Source organism: Neophocaena asiaeorientalis, unplaced genomic scaffold (assembly GCF_003031525.2).
Source record: "Neophocaena asiaeorientalis asiaeorientalis breed wild unplaced genomic scaffold, Neophocaena_asiaeorientalis_V1.1 scaffold388, whole genome shotgun sequence".
Lineage (NCBI taxonomy): Eukaryota > Metazoa > Chordata > Mammalia > Artiodactyla > Phocoenidae > Neophocaena > Neophocaena asiaeorientalis.
This window is the reverse complement of record NW_020172738.1, coordinates 3,106,080-3,121,655: the sequence shown is the minus strand read 5'-3', so window position 1 is coordinate 3,121,655 and position 15,576 is coordinate 3,106,080. Positions and strand designations below refer to the sequence as shown.

Genomic DNA, 15,576 nt, shown 5'->3' with positions numbered 1-15,576 from the left:
GGCTCCCTCACTTTCCTCCACACATACGTTCTGTTCTACATATCACCTTCTGTGAAGCAGAATTTGAAGACTGAATGTTAAACGGTTCAAAAAAAAGAAAATCTACCTGTACATCAGTCAGAGTTTTGTAGTTACAAGCAATTGGTACCAACTCTGGCTCGTGGAGGCAGAAAAATAAATAAATAAATAATTGGAGTGACACTGGATTAGAAGGAGGGTAGAAGGACCAAGCTCAGAAAGGACAGGTATCAAGTTGCTCCCGGGGTCCATGCAGGAGGACTACAGAGTTTCTACAGATCACGGTGAGTAGAATGACCAGGTTTTGGCTACTTTCAGCCTTTCTGCCACCCTTCTCAGGATCCCCACTTTTGGGAGAAATTGTCTGACTAATCTAGACATTTGGGGTACACATCGACCCCACAGCTAAAGGAGGGCACACTGATTGCCAGGCCCCTCTGAATGAGGTCCCCCCACTGGACCAGGGGAAGAAGAGTTCCCAAAAGCAAAATCGGGGTGCTGTTAGCAGAACATGGGAAATGAAGATGGGCAGAAAAAAACACAGATGTCCACTTCTACATAAACAGTCTTAGCATTCCTACTGAATTGTTTATTTTTTCAACTTCTAAGGACAACTTTGGCAAAAACTACAAATAATGTTATTGCCCAATAGTCGGTGTTATGATGTCCCACATGTAATTTCCAGGGTCTTCAATTTAGGAAAATGTCTGGGGCTGCAGATGAGCTGATGTACATCCTATTCTTCTATTAGGTAATGAGGGTCAAATAACTCATTATGTTTCTCTTCTTACTTAGGCTGCCAGGAAGCTCAGAGCTAGGAGTTTTAGGCTTAGTGGTAGCACCTGTCCTTAGTCTAGGTTTTCAAGTACAACTAAATCTCTCCCTTCATGATATGACTGGCATTTGAAGAGTTTTACTTCGGTCTTATTTTAACATTTCAAAGGCATAACTATCTTTTATTGAAAAGTACTTCAAAAGCATTTGAATTTTTTCCTTCCTAACCAAAAGTCAACCTTTTTCATAACTCTGTAAGTATCTAAGGTGTAATTATATTTTCTGAGCTTGTAGATTGACCAGGACTTTCGTATTCTGCAGCCAGAATCATCCCTTTCCTTTTCTGCTAGATTCAATTAGAATAGATTAAATTAGAAGGATAGATAGATAGATAGACAGATACATAGATAGACGATAGACAGTTCTAACTCTGGGTCTGATTAGAGTGTGTAATAATTTTTAGGATAGTTATCAATAAAGTTCATAAACCTTTATTGGAAGATCAATAGGGAACTGTCTCAAACCTATAGTTAGAGAGCCTAACCCAGAGGAATGATCGAAAACTAAGGAACCAGGAAGTGCTCAGCACTTGTGCTTTCAATGAACCGAGTAGACGGTTGAAGGTTGGGGGTCTAATTCATTGTTTTATAGCTCAAGCCACTGTCTGAGTTAATTCCAAGTACTTTTAATACCAAAAATAATCAGAATCCCCTAATGCTGCAGGAAATGGGCAGAGTTAAGTAGAACAGTGGCAACCTGGGAAGGTAAATGAAAGCAGCAGCAGATCTGCCCCCAGGATGATCAGAAAACACTTGCAAGGTGCTTTTGGGTGTGTTTTTGGTGAAACGGGGATTCTTAATTATAAAGGTGTTGCCACCCTTACAGATGTCTTTCAGTTTGGGTTTCCTAAAATAGCATTTGAACGGTTCTTCATAGGTTGATAACCTGTGGCAAAAAGGTGGAGATCCATTCAATTTAAAACTACTCTCCACCCTCTAAATTTACCCCCTTTTTTGGAAGCAATCTGTTCCAATGTTTGGCAGTAAAAAGCTCCCAAAGAGCCAATACCATAACAGTGAGGAACTTTAGTTACCTGGTGTGGGAGATGTAGGAACCGGGTGACTGGTGTTTAGTGAGAAGTGGGAGGAGCCTCCCACTTCTGCCCAGAGACACCCCCCCCATCAACAATGTGCTAAAGGGCAGAAAATGGGAGGAGGAACCCCACTTCTGGAGCTGAGGGTGGGCTCCCAGAGTTGTGCCGGGAGAACTATGGACAGTGCTAAACAAATAAACTTAGTCACACAATTGTTTATCATATTGGCCTTTAAGAGTCAGGAGACTGGGACTTCCCTGGTGGCGCAGTGGTTAAGAATCCGCCTGCCAATGCAGGGGACACGGGTTCGAGCCCTGGTCCAGGAAGATCCCACATACCGTGGAGTAACTAAGCCCGTGCACCACAACTACTGAGCCTGTGCTCTAAAGCCCGTGAGCCACAACTACTGAGCCCACGTGCTGCAACTACTGGAGCCCACGTGCTGCAACTACTGAAGCCCACGCACCTAGGGCCCCGTGCTCCGCAACAAGAGAAGCCACCGCAATGAGAAGCCCGCACACCGCAACGAAGAGTAGCCCCCGCTCAACGCAACTGAAGAAAGCCCGCACGCAGCAACGAAGACCCAACGCGGCCAAAAATAAATTAATTAATAATAATTTTTTTAAAAAGAGTCATGAGACCAAGGATCTGATCCTGATTCCAACAGAACATGAACTTGGCATTCAATTCTCTCACCAGCCAAATGAAGTTGCTAAGCTGGATCGGGGTCCCCAATCCCAGTACCTGCAGGACCCAGCAGGCGATGTGATAAGTGAGACATGCTCCGTAAGGCCTGGGTGGAGCTGGAGGCCACACCCGACCCCAGTGGAGCAGCGTCTGGTCAGCGATCGCTATGGGAGAACCTGGGCCCACGGTGGTTGGACTGTCCGCATTTTTGAGAGAATCAGAAAGACCAGCTTTCTCTATAAATTCCTCTAATTTTTCAATCCTGGAGACTAATTTGTGATGTTTTCATATACACTGAAGGGGCCAAAGGAAACATTTTTGTAAGCTAGAGCCAAACCTCAGGCCCACAGTTTGTCAACTTTAAGTTCAGGTTGTATATCGAAGTGCCCTGGATAGTGGGTGCGCCTTTATATAGGGATTATCTTCTCCCCTCCTGTGGAAATTCACAGGGCATTGGCATCTGAAAGGCTACGAGAAGTCCTGTGCTTCACCTGGTGCTTCCCAAATCTACCCAGAGACTGAACTCCTTGTGGCAAGACTCCTAAGAGCAGCTCGCTGAGCTTGTGCTTCACAGAACAGACTTTGGGAAACACAAAACTTGTCTGCTTGGTTCCAAGACGCTACACTGCTATTCCTAGTTCACTCTTGGACCTGAAGTAGGGGAAGAAATTAGTATTTACCAGCTCCCAATAACGTGCCAGATACCATGTATCCCGCATTTCAACTGACAGTCAGGAGCTAAATGTTATTATCCCCATCTTAAAGTTGAAAAAATATAAATCACAGGCCCTGAGATAACCCCCAATAAGTGAAGCAGCCGAGATCTGGATCCGTGGGTGATTAAAAACCCCACGGTCTTTCCACCATTCAGTAGCTTGTAGGGGCCACAGGCAGCCTGATCTGTACCCTAAAGAAATACAGTCACCATCCGTATCTGCGGGTTCAGCATCCACAGACACGCAGGGCCAACTGTACTGCATCATTTTATATAAGGGACTTGAGCGTCCACGGATTTTGGTACCCGCGGGGGTCCTGGAACAAACGCCCCCTCAGATACTGAGGGACAAGCTTATTCTCCCATCACCTCCCATTTCTCCCTTACTGCTCGCCCCTGTGGCTTTGGATCTACCTTTTTTTCCCCTCAAAGTTTCCAGGCTCTTTATCTGAAAAGAACTGTTTTTCCAAGAAAGCCAGGTAATCCACCAAAACATTCGGCATCACTGAGCAGGTGTGAGCATCTGATGCCTTTGCTCAAAGGAATAATGTATCAAAGCCGACAGCTGCATTGAAGGTGTGACAGACAGCTAACCTTTGTGGCGCACGCAGACATGCCAGGCATGGTGCTCACTCCCCCGCCCTTCCCTTTCTTCCTCGTTTGGTGTCTGCCCATCCTTTACCCCCTCAGCTCCCCAGTCTCCCCTCTGCTTGACTTTCTCACCCATCTGCCATCCCTCACCTCAACCCATTTCATTTCTTTCCTTCACCCCCAAAGTAAACAGAGGAACAGAAGTCTAGCATTTTATGTGCCACACTCAGGAGTGACCACACATTCTGGTTTGCCAGGAGACGGACTCACAGGTCATGCCTGCTGTTCTCATTAGTTACTAATAGCGCCCCATCACCTCAACAGGACCTCAGATTGGACAAGATGCCACATGATCTCATTATATATTTATTAAACAAAGGCTTCTATTCCTTGCCCTTTAAAAGAGATGAAATCAAATTCCTCAAATTTTCCTCCCTGAGGGGAAGAATGTTTTCTAAACTAAAGTTATTTTCATATGCTTCTCAATAGCTTTTTACTAAAGTTCAATGGCCATTGGTAAAGTTGTTGCATCTTACCTAAAATGTTGTAGTTGCTATCTTCTTGAGAAAAAGAATTGTTCCATAAGGAATCCAGACCCTATATTTGCTAGGCATATTACATCCGCAAACTAGACTCAAGACCCACAAATGGTTTTGCAGAACGTATTCTCTGTGTGTTTTCTATCACAGGAGGAACAATGGCAGGCAGGTGGCCCGACCAGCTGCAGGGATCACAATACCAGAAATTCACCCTTTCGATAGCAAAATCTCCTGAGTCTACTGGCCACTAGGGGAGGAATCAGATGCTAAGATACAGGGCTAAAAAGGGCCCAGAGGACAGGGGTAGCTGGAAAAGTCAGCTGGAAAACCAACATGTTAGAAAGAAGTGAGAAATGCGTCCCTGGGAGGATGGAGGTTAAAGGGGCCATCCTGAATGAGGAAGATCCACCAAGGCATCAGCTTGAACGTTCCATCCTTTGGTCTGGATTTCTTCTCTTGCTCAACTACCAGTTTCTCTCAGATCCTTGGGCAAACTGAGATGGATGGCAAATGTCATTTCAGGAAGTAAACAAAGAAATGTTTGAAAAGGAGACAATGGAGCTCTAAGAAAAATATAGAGTTCATTATTTACATTCTGGGCTAGAATTTTAATATCCAGTTAAAAGAAAACAAAAACTACAGAGAATTCGAAGTGAGAGCAGAAACTAGGATTATTGTTCAGTTCCCAACACCTGGCACTGTGCTTGGCATACAGTGACAATTCCACACGCACTCTAACAGCTTCAGGGATAAATGACGTGTAAGTATACTGCACAAGTTTGTAAGTTCTGACATAGGTACAAGCCCATGAAACCACCATCACCATAATCAAGACGCTGAACACATCCAACACCCCCAAAAGTTCCTCCCGCCCCAGGCTCAGGCAGCTGTGGTTCTGATTTCAGTCATTTCACATCCCCACCAGCAGTGCATGAGAGGTCCGGTTCCTCGACGTCCTTGCCAACAATTGGTACGGTTGAAGCCTTTTTAATTTTAGCTGTTCTATAGTTGGGCAGTGTTATCTCATTGTGCTTCTAATTTGCATTTTCCTAATGACTAATGATGTGTTTTCATGTGTTGATTTCCTATCCATATAACTTTTTTGTTCAAATCATTTGCTCATTTTCTTTAATTGGGTTGTTTATCGTGTTACAGTATTGAGTTTTCAGAGTTCTTTATATATCCTGGATACAAGCCCTTTATTATAAATATATGATTTGCAAGTATTTTCTCCCAGTCTGTGTCTTCTTTTCATTCTCTTATAAATATCTTTAAAGAGCAGAAATGTCCTGCTCTTTAAAGAGCAGAATTTTGATGAAGTCCAATTTACCCAAGTTTTCTTTTATTCCATGTGTTTTTGTTATTGTTCTAGGAAATCTCTGCCCAACCCAAAGAAACTTTTGGGTGTAGTGGATCTGTTCATTACCTTGACTGTAGTAATGTTTACACAGATGCATACAAAGATTTTCTGCTGTTTCTGTCTAGAAGTTTTATGGTTTTGTGGTACACCTGGGTCTATGATTCATTTTAGGTGAATTTTTGTATAGAATATGTATGAGGTACAGACTGAAGTTTTGGGTTTGTTGCTGATGTCATTGATTTTGCTGTTTTGCATATGGATTGTTTCCGCATCGTTTCGTTGAAAAGACTACCCTTTCTCCAGCAAACTATTTCTTTACACTTCTGTCAAAATCACATTCACTTCTGATCAAAAAGGAGAACTCTCAAAAAAGGCCCTCGCTGACAGCTGCTAAAATTTAAAACGTGCATCCTCTTTGATTCAGCAACTCCAATTTTATCAGTTCCATCTAAAGAAATACAAGCACAATGATAGTGTGCAGACCCTTATAACAGTATTATTTACGGGAGGAAAACAACCACAACAAAAAATGGGTACAACCCAAATATTCCCTGACACAGGAAGGACTGAATAAATTACAGTCCAGCTCCACCACAAAATTTTATGTAGGGAGTAAAAGGAATGAGTTGGGGCTACATGTACTGACCAGAAGAGAGATCCAAGAAACATTCTGTAAAGTGAAAAAAGTTACAGAGTTTTATATATATAATGATTATATTATTTAAACAAATGAGAAAAACCTAAATATGTATCTATATATTTGTATGTGTTTGCAAAAACCTAGGGAAAATTATGGGCAAAAAACTACCAGACAGATCACATGAGTTTCCTTCGTGGGCAGAACTGAGAATGAGGGAATGAACAAGATTATCAACTTCTTGGTACCCTAAGCAGATATTATTTTGTAATTTTTGAGTCAAATCAAGTCTAAAATAGTAGCCATGACTTTGCCATGCAGAGGATGTACACCCTATTCCATTACACATCTGTACCACCACTTGGAAAAAAAGTGGGTTTTTTTGGTGGTTGGTTCTAGTAGGGAGAAATATTTTGGTACATGAGGGATAACCGCCCCCCAAAAAAATTTCCACACTAAATATTATAGGTTGAATTGTGTCCCCAAAAATTTCATATGTAAAAGTCCTAAACCCTAGTACCTCAGAATGTGACCTTATTTGGAAATAGGATCATTGCAGATATAATTAGTTACGTTAGAATGAGATCATACTGGATTAGGGTGGGCCCCTAATCCGATATGACCGGTGTCCTTATAAGAAAGGAAATTTGGACACAGAGAAAAACACATGGGGAGAACACCATGCAAAGCTTCAGCTGGAGTGAAGCTGCCACAAGCCAAGGAATGCCGAAGATTTGCAGCAAACTACCGGAACCTGGGAGGGAGGCATGGAAAAGATTCTCCCTCACGGCCCTCGGAAGCTATCGACCCTTCACGCAACCTGATTGGAGATATCCATCCTCCCGAACTATGAAACAGTACATTTCTGTTGCTTAAGCCACCCAGCTTGTGGTACTTCATTAGAGCGGCCCTGCGAAACTAACGCACTAAGCTCCCAAGCAGTTAAACCTAAAGCAAAAAAAAAAGTAGCAACAGCCACTCATCAGCACCACGGTCCCGCAGCCCCCAGGTCCGTGCCTAGGGAGCAGCCTCAGAAGACACAGAAAGTAAACAGCAGTGTCTACTGTCCCGCATTATAGGTGGCTTGTACACCAGGATGCCGTACACACCTGAGGGAAAGCTGGTTCCTGATGTAAAGACACCAAAGCATGCGGTGGGCAGAAGGGGCTACAGTATCTGCGTGTTTATCCCCAGACCCACAATTACACAGAAACCGTGGGGAAGGGTTTGTCATGAAAGGATTAGGGTGGATCTACTATTAAGAAAGGATAACGATTAAGGAGCCCCTTTCTCCTGGCACCTCTCCCTCCCTTTCACATGTGCAGCATCCTTCCCTACTGAGGAAGAGAGTGGAAAGTAAAGCAGCCTTTCAAAACTTGAGTGACTCTCAGTATCCTGCGACAAACCATGATGAAAAAGAATGCGTGTGTGTGTGTGTGTGTGTGCGCGTGTGTGTGTGTGAGTGTGTGTGTATATATATGTATAACTGAATCACTTTGCTGTACAGCAGAAATTAACACAACATTGTAAATCAACTATATGGTAATAAAATAAATTAAAAAAAAAAAAACTTGAGTGACTCTTCACTCTAAGAAACGCAAATCCAACGAGCAGCTGTGCAGCGATCCAGGCTCCTTACCCTCGTCAGGACTGGAAACGTCTGTGCCATCGTGGCTACTGTATGAAAAAGAGGAGCTGGCCCAGAAAAGCGAGTACTATGACTCCTAATGACATTTATTTTATCGTAAAAGTGAGTTCAGCATAGGCATGGATACCTCATTAAAATACTTTATGCAGCCACCGAGTGAAAAACAAAACAAAATATCCAACCAGATACGAATAGTCAACCAGACATACTCTGAAGCTGTCCTAGAGGTCGACTGGAAGTGGATTCTAACATCAATCTACAGTTGTCCTTGCCGGGAAGAGGCAAATCCCAGAGGCTGGCTACCCGGGACCCTGCAGAGACGGACAACCCCGATCGTTTGAGAATAAAGCCCTGGGCCTCCCTCGGTCCTGCCTGTCTGGAAAAGGGTCACTGAGATCCTCCTGGAATTGACTGTCTTCCACACCCCAGCCCATAATTTTAAGTACCAGCGTGAACTACCTCTTGAAGCACATTTACTTCCAGAGGCCCCTCCCTTGGCAACAGGGCACACATTCCTCTCGGTGTTGGCTTCATTTTCCCAGGATGTTGACCAGAAGTAGATGAGAGAGAAGGAAGCAGCATTTAATTGTTCTCTAATGTCCGTTTTCATTATTTTTCAAATCCACCATAAGCAAATTCACACTCAACACAAAAAGCGTGCTATACAGAACCACTAATTTAGCCCCAGTATATGGAAGTCGGGCACACCTTAGCCCTCGGAAGTACAGTGACAGAACACAGACAAAGGCAGCAGGTTTCACGAATGTACTAGCGTGTTAGCTTCCTAGAGCTGCTATAACACATCACCACAGACTGGGTGGTTTAAAACCACAGAAATGTACTCTCTGACAATCCTGCGAGGCTGGAAATCCAAAACCATGATGTTGGTAGGGCCATTCCCCTCCAAAAGCTCTAGGGAGGAATCGTTCCTTGACTCTTTTAGCCTCGGGTGGTTGCCAGCCGTGCTTGGCTTTCCTTGGCTTGTGGTAGCATAACTCCACACTCTGTCTCCATCTTCACATGGCCCTCTTCCCCGTGTCTCCTCTGTGTCTTCAAATCTCTCCTTATAAGGACATCAGTCATGGAGTTTCCGGCTCACCCTAATCCAGTATGACATCGCCTTCACTCAATTACATCTGCACAGACTGGATTTCCAAATAAGGCTACACTCACAGGTCCCAGGGTTAGGATTTTGACATATCTGTGTCGGGGTGGCGGTGGGGGAGGGAAACAACTCAACCCATAACAATGAGTAAGACATAGAGACCAGGCTCTGAATCTGACTCTTGGTCCCTTTGTAGCCATGTCAGTTAGGAAAGCCAAGGGTGCAAGTAATAAAAGACCCAACTAATACATAGGCTTTAAAGAACAGAAGGAGGTGGTATTTTTCTTACTACTGAAACCTCCTTTATCAAATTAAGACCTCAGTCACCACACATGAGGGGAGGAGACGGCCTGGGCTGTCTTACTGGGAAGGAATATCTCGGCAAATACCAAGTGGCATCAGTGCTAAGTGAGAGAGCCTCTGGTGACTTTGGTAGCATTGGAATATGCCAAAGGCACAAAGCAAGTCTGGGCTTTATCCTTGACACCATCCTCTTCCAGTTCTCGCCCTGGGGTTTGGACCTGGTGAATATTCTGACGCTTTATCACTGGAGAGCAGCTAAATTGGGATCACAACCTTTTTTTTTTTTAAGTTAACATAAAATGATAGCAACGAATTCCACGAGACTCTAAGGAGGTCTTTGGACAAATGCCTCAAATATTTCTTCTTGCTCTCCTTAGATAAAGCTTCCATTTAGATTTGTGCCCAAAGGTGGCTGAGCAAAGCACACTGCAGCCATTGAGTGCTTCTGGACTGGTTTTATTTGCTGACCACTAACGAGTCCCTAAACTGCGGCTAATTGGAGGCGTCAAAATAGCCCTGTGCAAGGGAGCCTGATGGCCAATAGCCGTGGGGCTGTCCAGCGTCAGCTGCTCCAGGATCCAATTTATGGGACAAATTCATACGGTGGAATGGAGTCAGTGCAAGGGAAGGCGGGAAGAGAGAGATAATCTGGAACATCAAACAAAATGCAAAACGTTGCCTAATGCTCCAAGATAACCCAGGACAGTCAACATTAGGCAATGGGTAACCAAGGGACAGAGAGTTTTTTTCCCAAGACTAGCATTTTGCAAGTCACTTAGTAGAGATTTTGCTCTTGAACTCTCTGACCTCCTCCCTCCCTTCCCCCACAGTTTTGGTCTAAATGGGGAACGACTGCAGAAGTGATCAGGGTTATTGCCAGCTTTTAAGGTCTCTAGTTTGTCAAAACTCCAGGAATGACCCAATGATACAAGGTAGCATTTTACTTCTGCGAGACCTCAAATTAATGACAAGTCCAAGTTTTCTTTAGGAAGGATAAGGCCCAATGCTTTATGCTTACTCCACTATGAGGGCTGAAAAGAACAGCAAAACGTAGGATTGATTTAGTGAGAAACCTGTGTGTCTGTAAGAGCAGCTATTACTCATTTCTAAGCAACTGCTCTTGAACTCTCCGACCTCCTCCCTCCCTTCCTCCCATTTTTGGCCTAAATGGGGAGCGACTGCAGACATGATCAGTCTTTATTGCAGTTTCAAGGTCTCTAGTCTGGATAAATGCCATGTGCTCCAGCTTAAGAGACTCTTAAATGGCACTTGAGGACGACACAGCAGTTTACTTCCCCCAGAGATTTGGGCCACCAAAAAGAGGGTAGCCCTTGGTCCACGCAGGCAACCACACGGCTTCAACAAGAGATATGAAAGTAGTCTCTCGGAGCCCATGAGGCCCCCACTGTTGCCATTCTATTTATTAATAACAACAGCACCCGCATGTGTACATCATCCTGCTGTCTCATCTTTCTAAATAACAGAAAAGTGGTGATGGAGATCCAGAGCAAACCTCCTACTTCGAATTCCAGCTCAGATCATGTCTGGCTGCCCAACCCTGGCCAGATCATTTAAACTCTCTGGCTTTCAGTTTCTTTATCTATAACGAGGGGATAAAAGCAGTTATGGAAGGTAAATGAGCTAGATAATTCAAATAAAACCCCTTAGCGTCGTGCCACACACACAGCACGTGCTCCATAAAAGCTGGTGTTGCCATGATCTGCCTCGCTCTGTTTTCCTCCTGTCAATTTGGTCTGCCAGGAAAAGTGTTGGATTTGCCAAGCTTTTCTCTCTGCCTGATGGGCCCAGTCTAACGGTCTCTAGCTGATCTTTTAGAAGGTTCTTCCATCTCCCTTCTCAAGGGAAAGGTGGAAGTGGGTAATGACAGAGAAATAAGTCATGAACAATTGACGCTCCAGGCCAAGGCAAGATCCACCCAATATGACAAGGCAGAGAAAGGGCAAGACGATGCTGGGGAAGAAGTGCTGTTACCGCCTCCAATCTCCAAATATTGGGCTGGCCAAAAAGTTCATTCGGTTAATGAATACGTTGTTCGAGAAGGTTCTTGGTGAAAATGAAAAATGTCTTTTCTTTTTATTTAAAACCCAATGAACTTTTTGGCCAACCCAATAGTATTTAGTCACAAATGTAAACCTTTTTATCAGCCAGACGTTTAACAAGAAACTAAAAGAAAGGTTCTTCAGGATCTGGTTTCCTCCCTACCCTTCCTCATTTCACCCTCTTGGAGGTTCTAAGGTACAGCCATTGACCAAAATGTGAATGAAAAAAAAAAAAAAATGGTGAGGGGGAAACACGGTCCAGGCTGAGAAGCCAAAAGCCAGCTTTATCGATAAAAGTTCTGTATTTTCTGGATCTGCCATGAAGACATTTTAATTCCAGGAAAAACAGGCAAATTACTAGGACCTTTATAGAACGCCTCATGAGAAGACGGTCACACATAGATCTACTCCACAGTTAGAATTTGCCAGAACTTTTTTCCATACCTTTCTATTACTACTCTCCATTCCGTCCTTGTAATAACTACACGATAGGCAAGGATGCATTGACCTCCTTTGTTCCAGACTCAGTCTCCAGTCATCTTTCTCCTGCTCTCCACCTTTCCAGGCTTCCAAAAAATGTATGTGGTAGCACCCTGAAGACAGACGCTCTGGGGAAATGCACGCTCCTCGTGGCTGAGCCCACACTCCTGAGCCGATGAGTCTGTCACTTCTAACGCCTCTGCCCGGCCCAACAATGAAGTCAATCAGGCAACCCGTGTAAACTGTAAAATATCGAGGCCAGAAGTAGTCTCATCTCTATGTTGAAAACCAATACTTAGCCTTTTTTACTGGAAAGTCCTCTTCCACTTTTTCTGAAAAAAAGCCTGTTTCAAATCTGCTTCTTAAAAAATTTATAACTCTCCCGAGTCCCTCTAAGGAAAAAAGTCTGCTGTGCAAAGGAGAAGGTAAAAAGGGAAGAATTCATATTTATTCCATTTTAAAAGCTGGGGTGGTAATTTAAATCTTCACATCCCCTTTGATCCTACTATATTTTTAATGGCAGAAGCTCCCAGCGAGGGCTCGAGTGGGATGTAACAGAAGTTTTAACATTCAGGTGGGCAGGTGAACTTGCCACAGTCTGTGTGACTGAATGAGAAATTCCCCAGCTCAGCCCTGCTCGGGGCAACAGGTCACTTTGCCTGTACTGGATTTGGGTCAAACAGCAAAGCCTCAGATCAGAAAAATCAGCGTTCGTTCATTTGGCGAAGAAGTGGGGCTTGATAACAATAATCCACCCTGACCAAAGACGCCATTTCCCGAGCAAGAGAGCTGGATACTGGACTCACGTTAGTTAGAGGATGACTGTCTAGCCTAAACAAAGTTCAGCCACACTCCCTCCCTGGGCCATGGACCTTTTGAATGGCGTCATCTAAGAGGACCTAATAAAGTCAGTTAAGGAAAGATGTCCTTTTCTTCCCTCACCTCTTTTGTTTCTAGGTATTTGTACAAGAAATTGACTCCTTAGTCCTGTTAGGAAGCTCTGGGAACAGTTCCTTGAAGCATTCTCTTCACTCAAGCTCATCTAAGTTAGAATGTTTGCATTAAAAATGAATGAGGAAAAAAACCAGTGAGGTGGTATGAGAAAGTTAAACAGATTTGTGTAAGGAGGGTGGGGCTTTGACTCTGTTACAGACAGGGATTCATCATTATTTCCCCATCCAACATGCTTTCCATTGCCATTTCCATGGCCACAACATCTGGGCATGTGAAGCATCCCATTCACTGAGGAATCGGAAACCAACGTTCCTATACAGTGGTGCCTTGAGGGCAAAAAAGGGAAGAAAAAATCGCAGACGGCAAACAGAGCCCAAGTGACAAAAATAACCACAAGGAATGTAAACAAAGTATCATTACAAGCAGCTCACTCACCACGTCACCCTCAACAGCTCCCTTCCCCAGAAGCAAAAAATAAAAACATACAAATCGTGCTGTAAAGAAGAGCTAAGCTGCTATTGGGGAAGAAGCCATGAATACAAAGATTTTTCTCCATGTGGCTCACTTTTATAATTGCAAGGCTTGAGGTATACTTTTAAAAGAGAACCAGGTCTGGCTGCTAATTTAAATTAGGGCAGCATGAAGTTAAGCCCTGTGTCGATAAGTATCTTCCAATGGTGACTTGATTTTAGTCAGTGACTAGGCATGTTTACTTGAGCTTTCAAAAGCCAAAAACCCCTGCTCTTTCAATCTGACACTTCAAAATGAAACAAATGCATTGCAAATACACACTGTAATACACCAGGCTCATGCCAAACGCACATGTGTACATTTCACAGAAGAGCCAGGACATTTCTAGCGAGGAACGATCGCCATGCGGAACGCAAGCCAGAGCTAGCTCCTGCCAAGGGTCACGTGCTGTGGAGCACACAGGAGTCCCTACATGAAACAGGCCGGTAGAAATAGCTTCAAGAGACAAAAATCTACAAACTCTGCAGAGGCACGGATCCCCAGGCCACAAAAGCCACCCCCAGGAATTCTGACCTCATCTCTCTAAGGACCTCCAAGAGCTTCTCTCCTCACTTGGATGGGAAGCCCTCCGCCCTCGCTAAGTCACTCCTTCCTTTAGAATAAATTCACCACCCTGAACTGAAGGGAAAATGCACACGTACAACTGGTAACGGATGCCAGGGTTGAAATACATTTACATCACCTTTGGCCAATCATTCAGAGCTCAATATTGACTCTCTTAATAAGAGAAGGAGAGAGTTAGGAGGCTGGTCATCCACCTCCCTATCTTCAAGGCTAAAGATCTCTTTTCTTGTTCATTCTGTTTGAGACCCTAGGGGACTGGCCTGGTGTCTCAAGCTCTTACTGTGAACCCACTCCCCCAGACTGCAGGCCCGGGGAGGCTTGGAATGGGGTTGTGAGGCATCTACTTCTGCTAAAAGCAATGCCCTCTGCAGGTTAACCCTCAGTATGAGAACTCACAGGCAAAGGTTAGACTCTCCTAGCATCTGAGAGACAGACAGTCCGTGTTTGGCCCTTTGAATTTTCATTGAGAAACCTCCAAAGCCAGTGAAGGCTCCTGGCCTCCACTGTCCCAAGTCTTCAGATGCATTTGGCTTCCAACGGTGCTGTATTTTACCACTTAACCACTTCTTCAAAGTTTACTATGAAACAGTGTGGCTCTAAGCCTGCCAAAACTTTAACTGCAGGATTCAGTGGATTTTATCTGGCAGAGTAGCTGCCCTTCCTCCTGAGAATATTTTCCAGCGAAGGCAGTCAAACCTTGCAGTCAGGGTGATTTCGGGGTCCCGAGTGTCACTGAATGAGCTCCTCCCTGAAAACGCCCCTCTTTCTCACTTCGACCGCCTTCCCATCTCATCTCCCTGGCTTCAGAATCCAAAGTAAAAGCAGTTTGATATTTCAGTAGACAGCAATGAAAAACTTTTGATGGGATGACCCAGGGCATTAAGTATTCCTGGCTGAATTTAACTTTTGATTTTCAAATATGTAGGGGAGCTTGGGTTCAGGGGAGACGAAGGGAGAGCTCCAACAAATAGTTGAAAATAAAATAGAATAAGCAGCATACCATGACCAAGCCAAACCAAGCTTGATATTTCCAAATTATATTGGCAAACGAATGCTTTCTCAAATCATTTGTTCTGTCTTTCCTGGAGACGAAAAGGAGAAAAAAAAAAAAAATCTGGATGCAAAATTCCTAACCCCAGACCAGTAAATTGTGTCAGTGGAATACAATCTAAAATTGCTGGTCAGAAAGTCCAGCGTTATATATACCTACAGGCAACTAATCCCCAAGGCAAAAGTTGCGCCGCCCGAAGCAATGCGTTCGTCAATTTCATCACCCACCCTCACCCCGACCGGGTGCCCGGCGCTGGGTTAAGCCGACAGCATCAGGTTCTAATCCTTGCGTTCACACACGATCGCTGTGGGCAAATCCTTGGCAGTGGTCAGACGTACCACCTCTGCTCCTCCGGTGCGAGCACCTTCTCCTCCAGGCTGGCCCCCGGTCACCCGGTGCCCCTTACCTGCAGACGCTCCGTGGCCGGCTGCCACATCTTCCAGCCGTGGGGTCTGGCAGAGGAGAC

General features: G+C 44.4%; 1 protein-coding gene across 2 annotated transcripts in view; it reads right to left on the bottom strand.

Annotated features, from left to right (window-relative positions):
• The window catches only part of PID1 (phosphotyrosine interaction domain containing 1), a 311,639-nt gene that overhangs the window by 229,709 nt on the left and 66,354 nt on the right, over positions 1-15,576 (bottom strand). Inside the window, exon 1 of one of the 2 annotated variants that reach the window (XM_024740613.1) lies at positions 15,517-15,570. The exons of the other annotated variant lie outside the window; for it this stretch is intronic. Within the exon in view, the coding sequence (XP_024596381.1) occupies positions 15,517-15,546 (30 nt within the window). The 5' untranslated portion in view covers positions 15,547-15,570. Of the gene's footprint in view, positions 1-15,516; positions 15,571-15,576 lie in introns of those variants that run through there. 2 annotated transcript variants of the gene reach the window in all.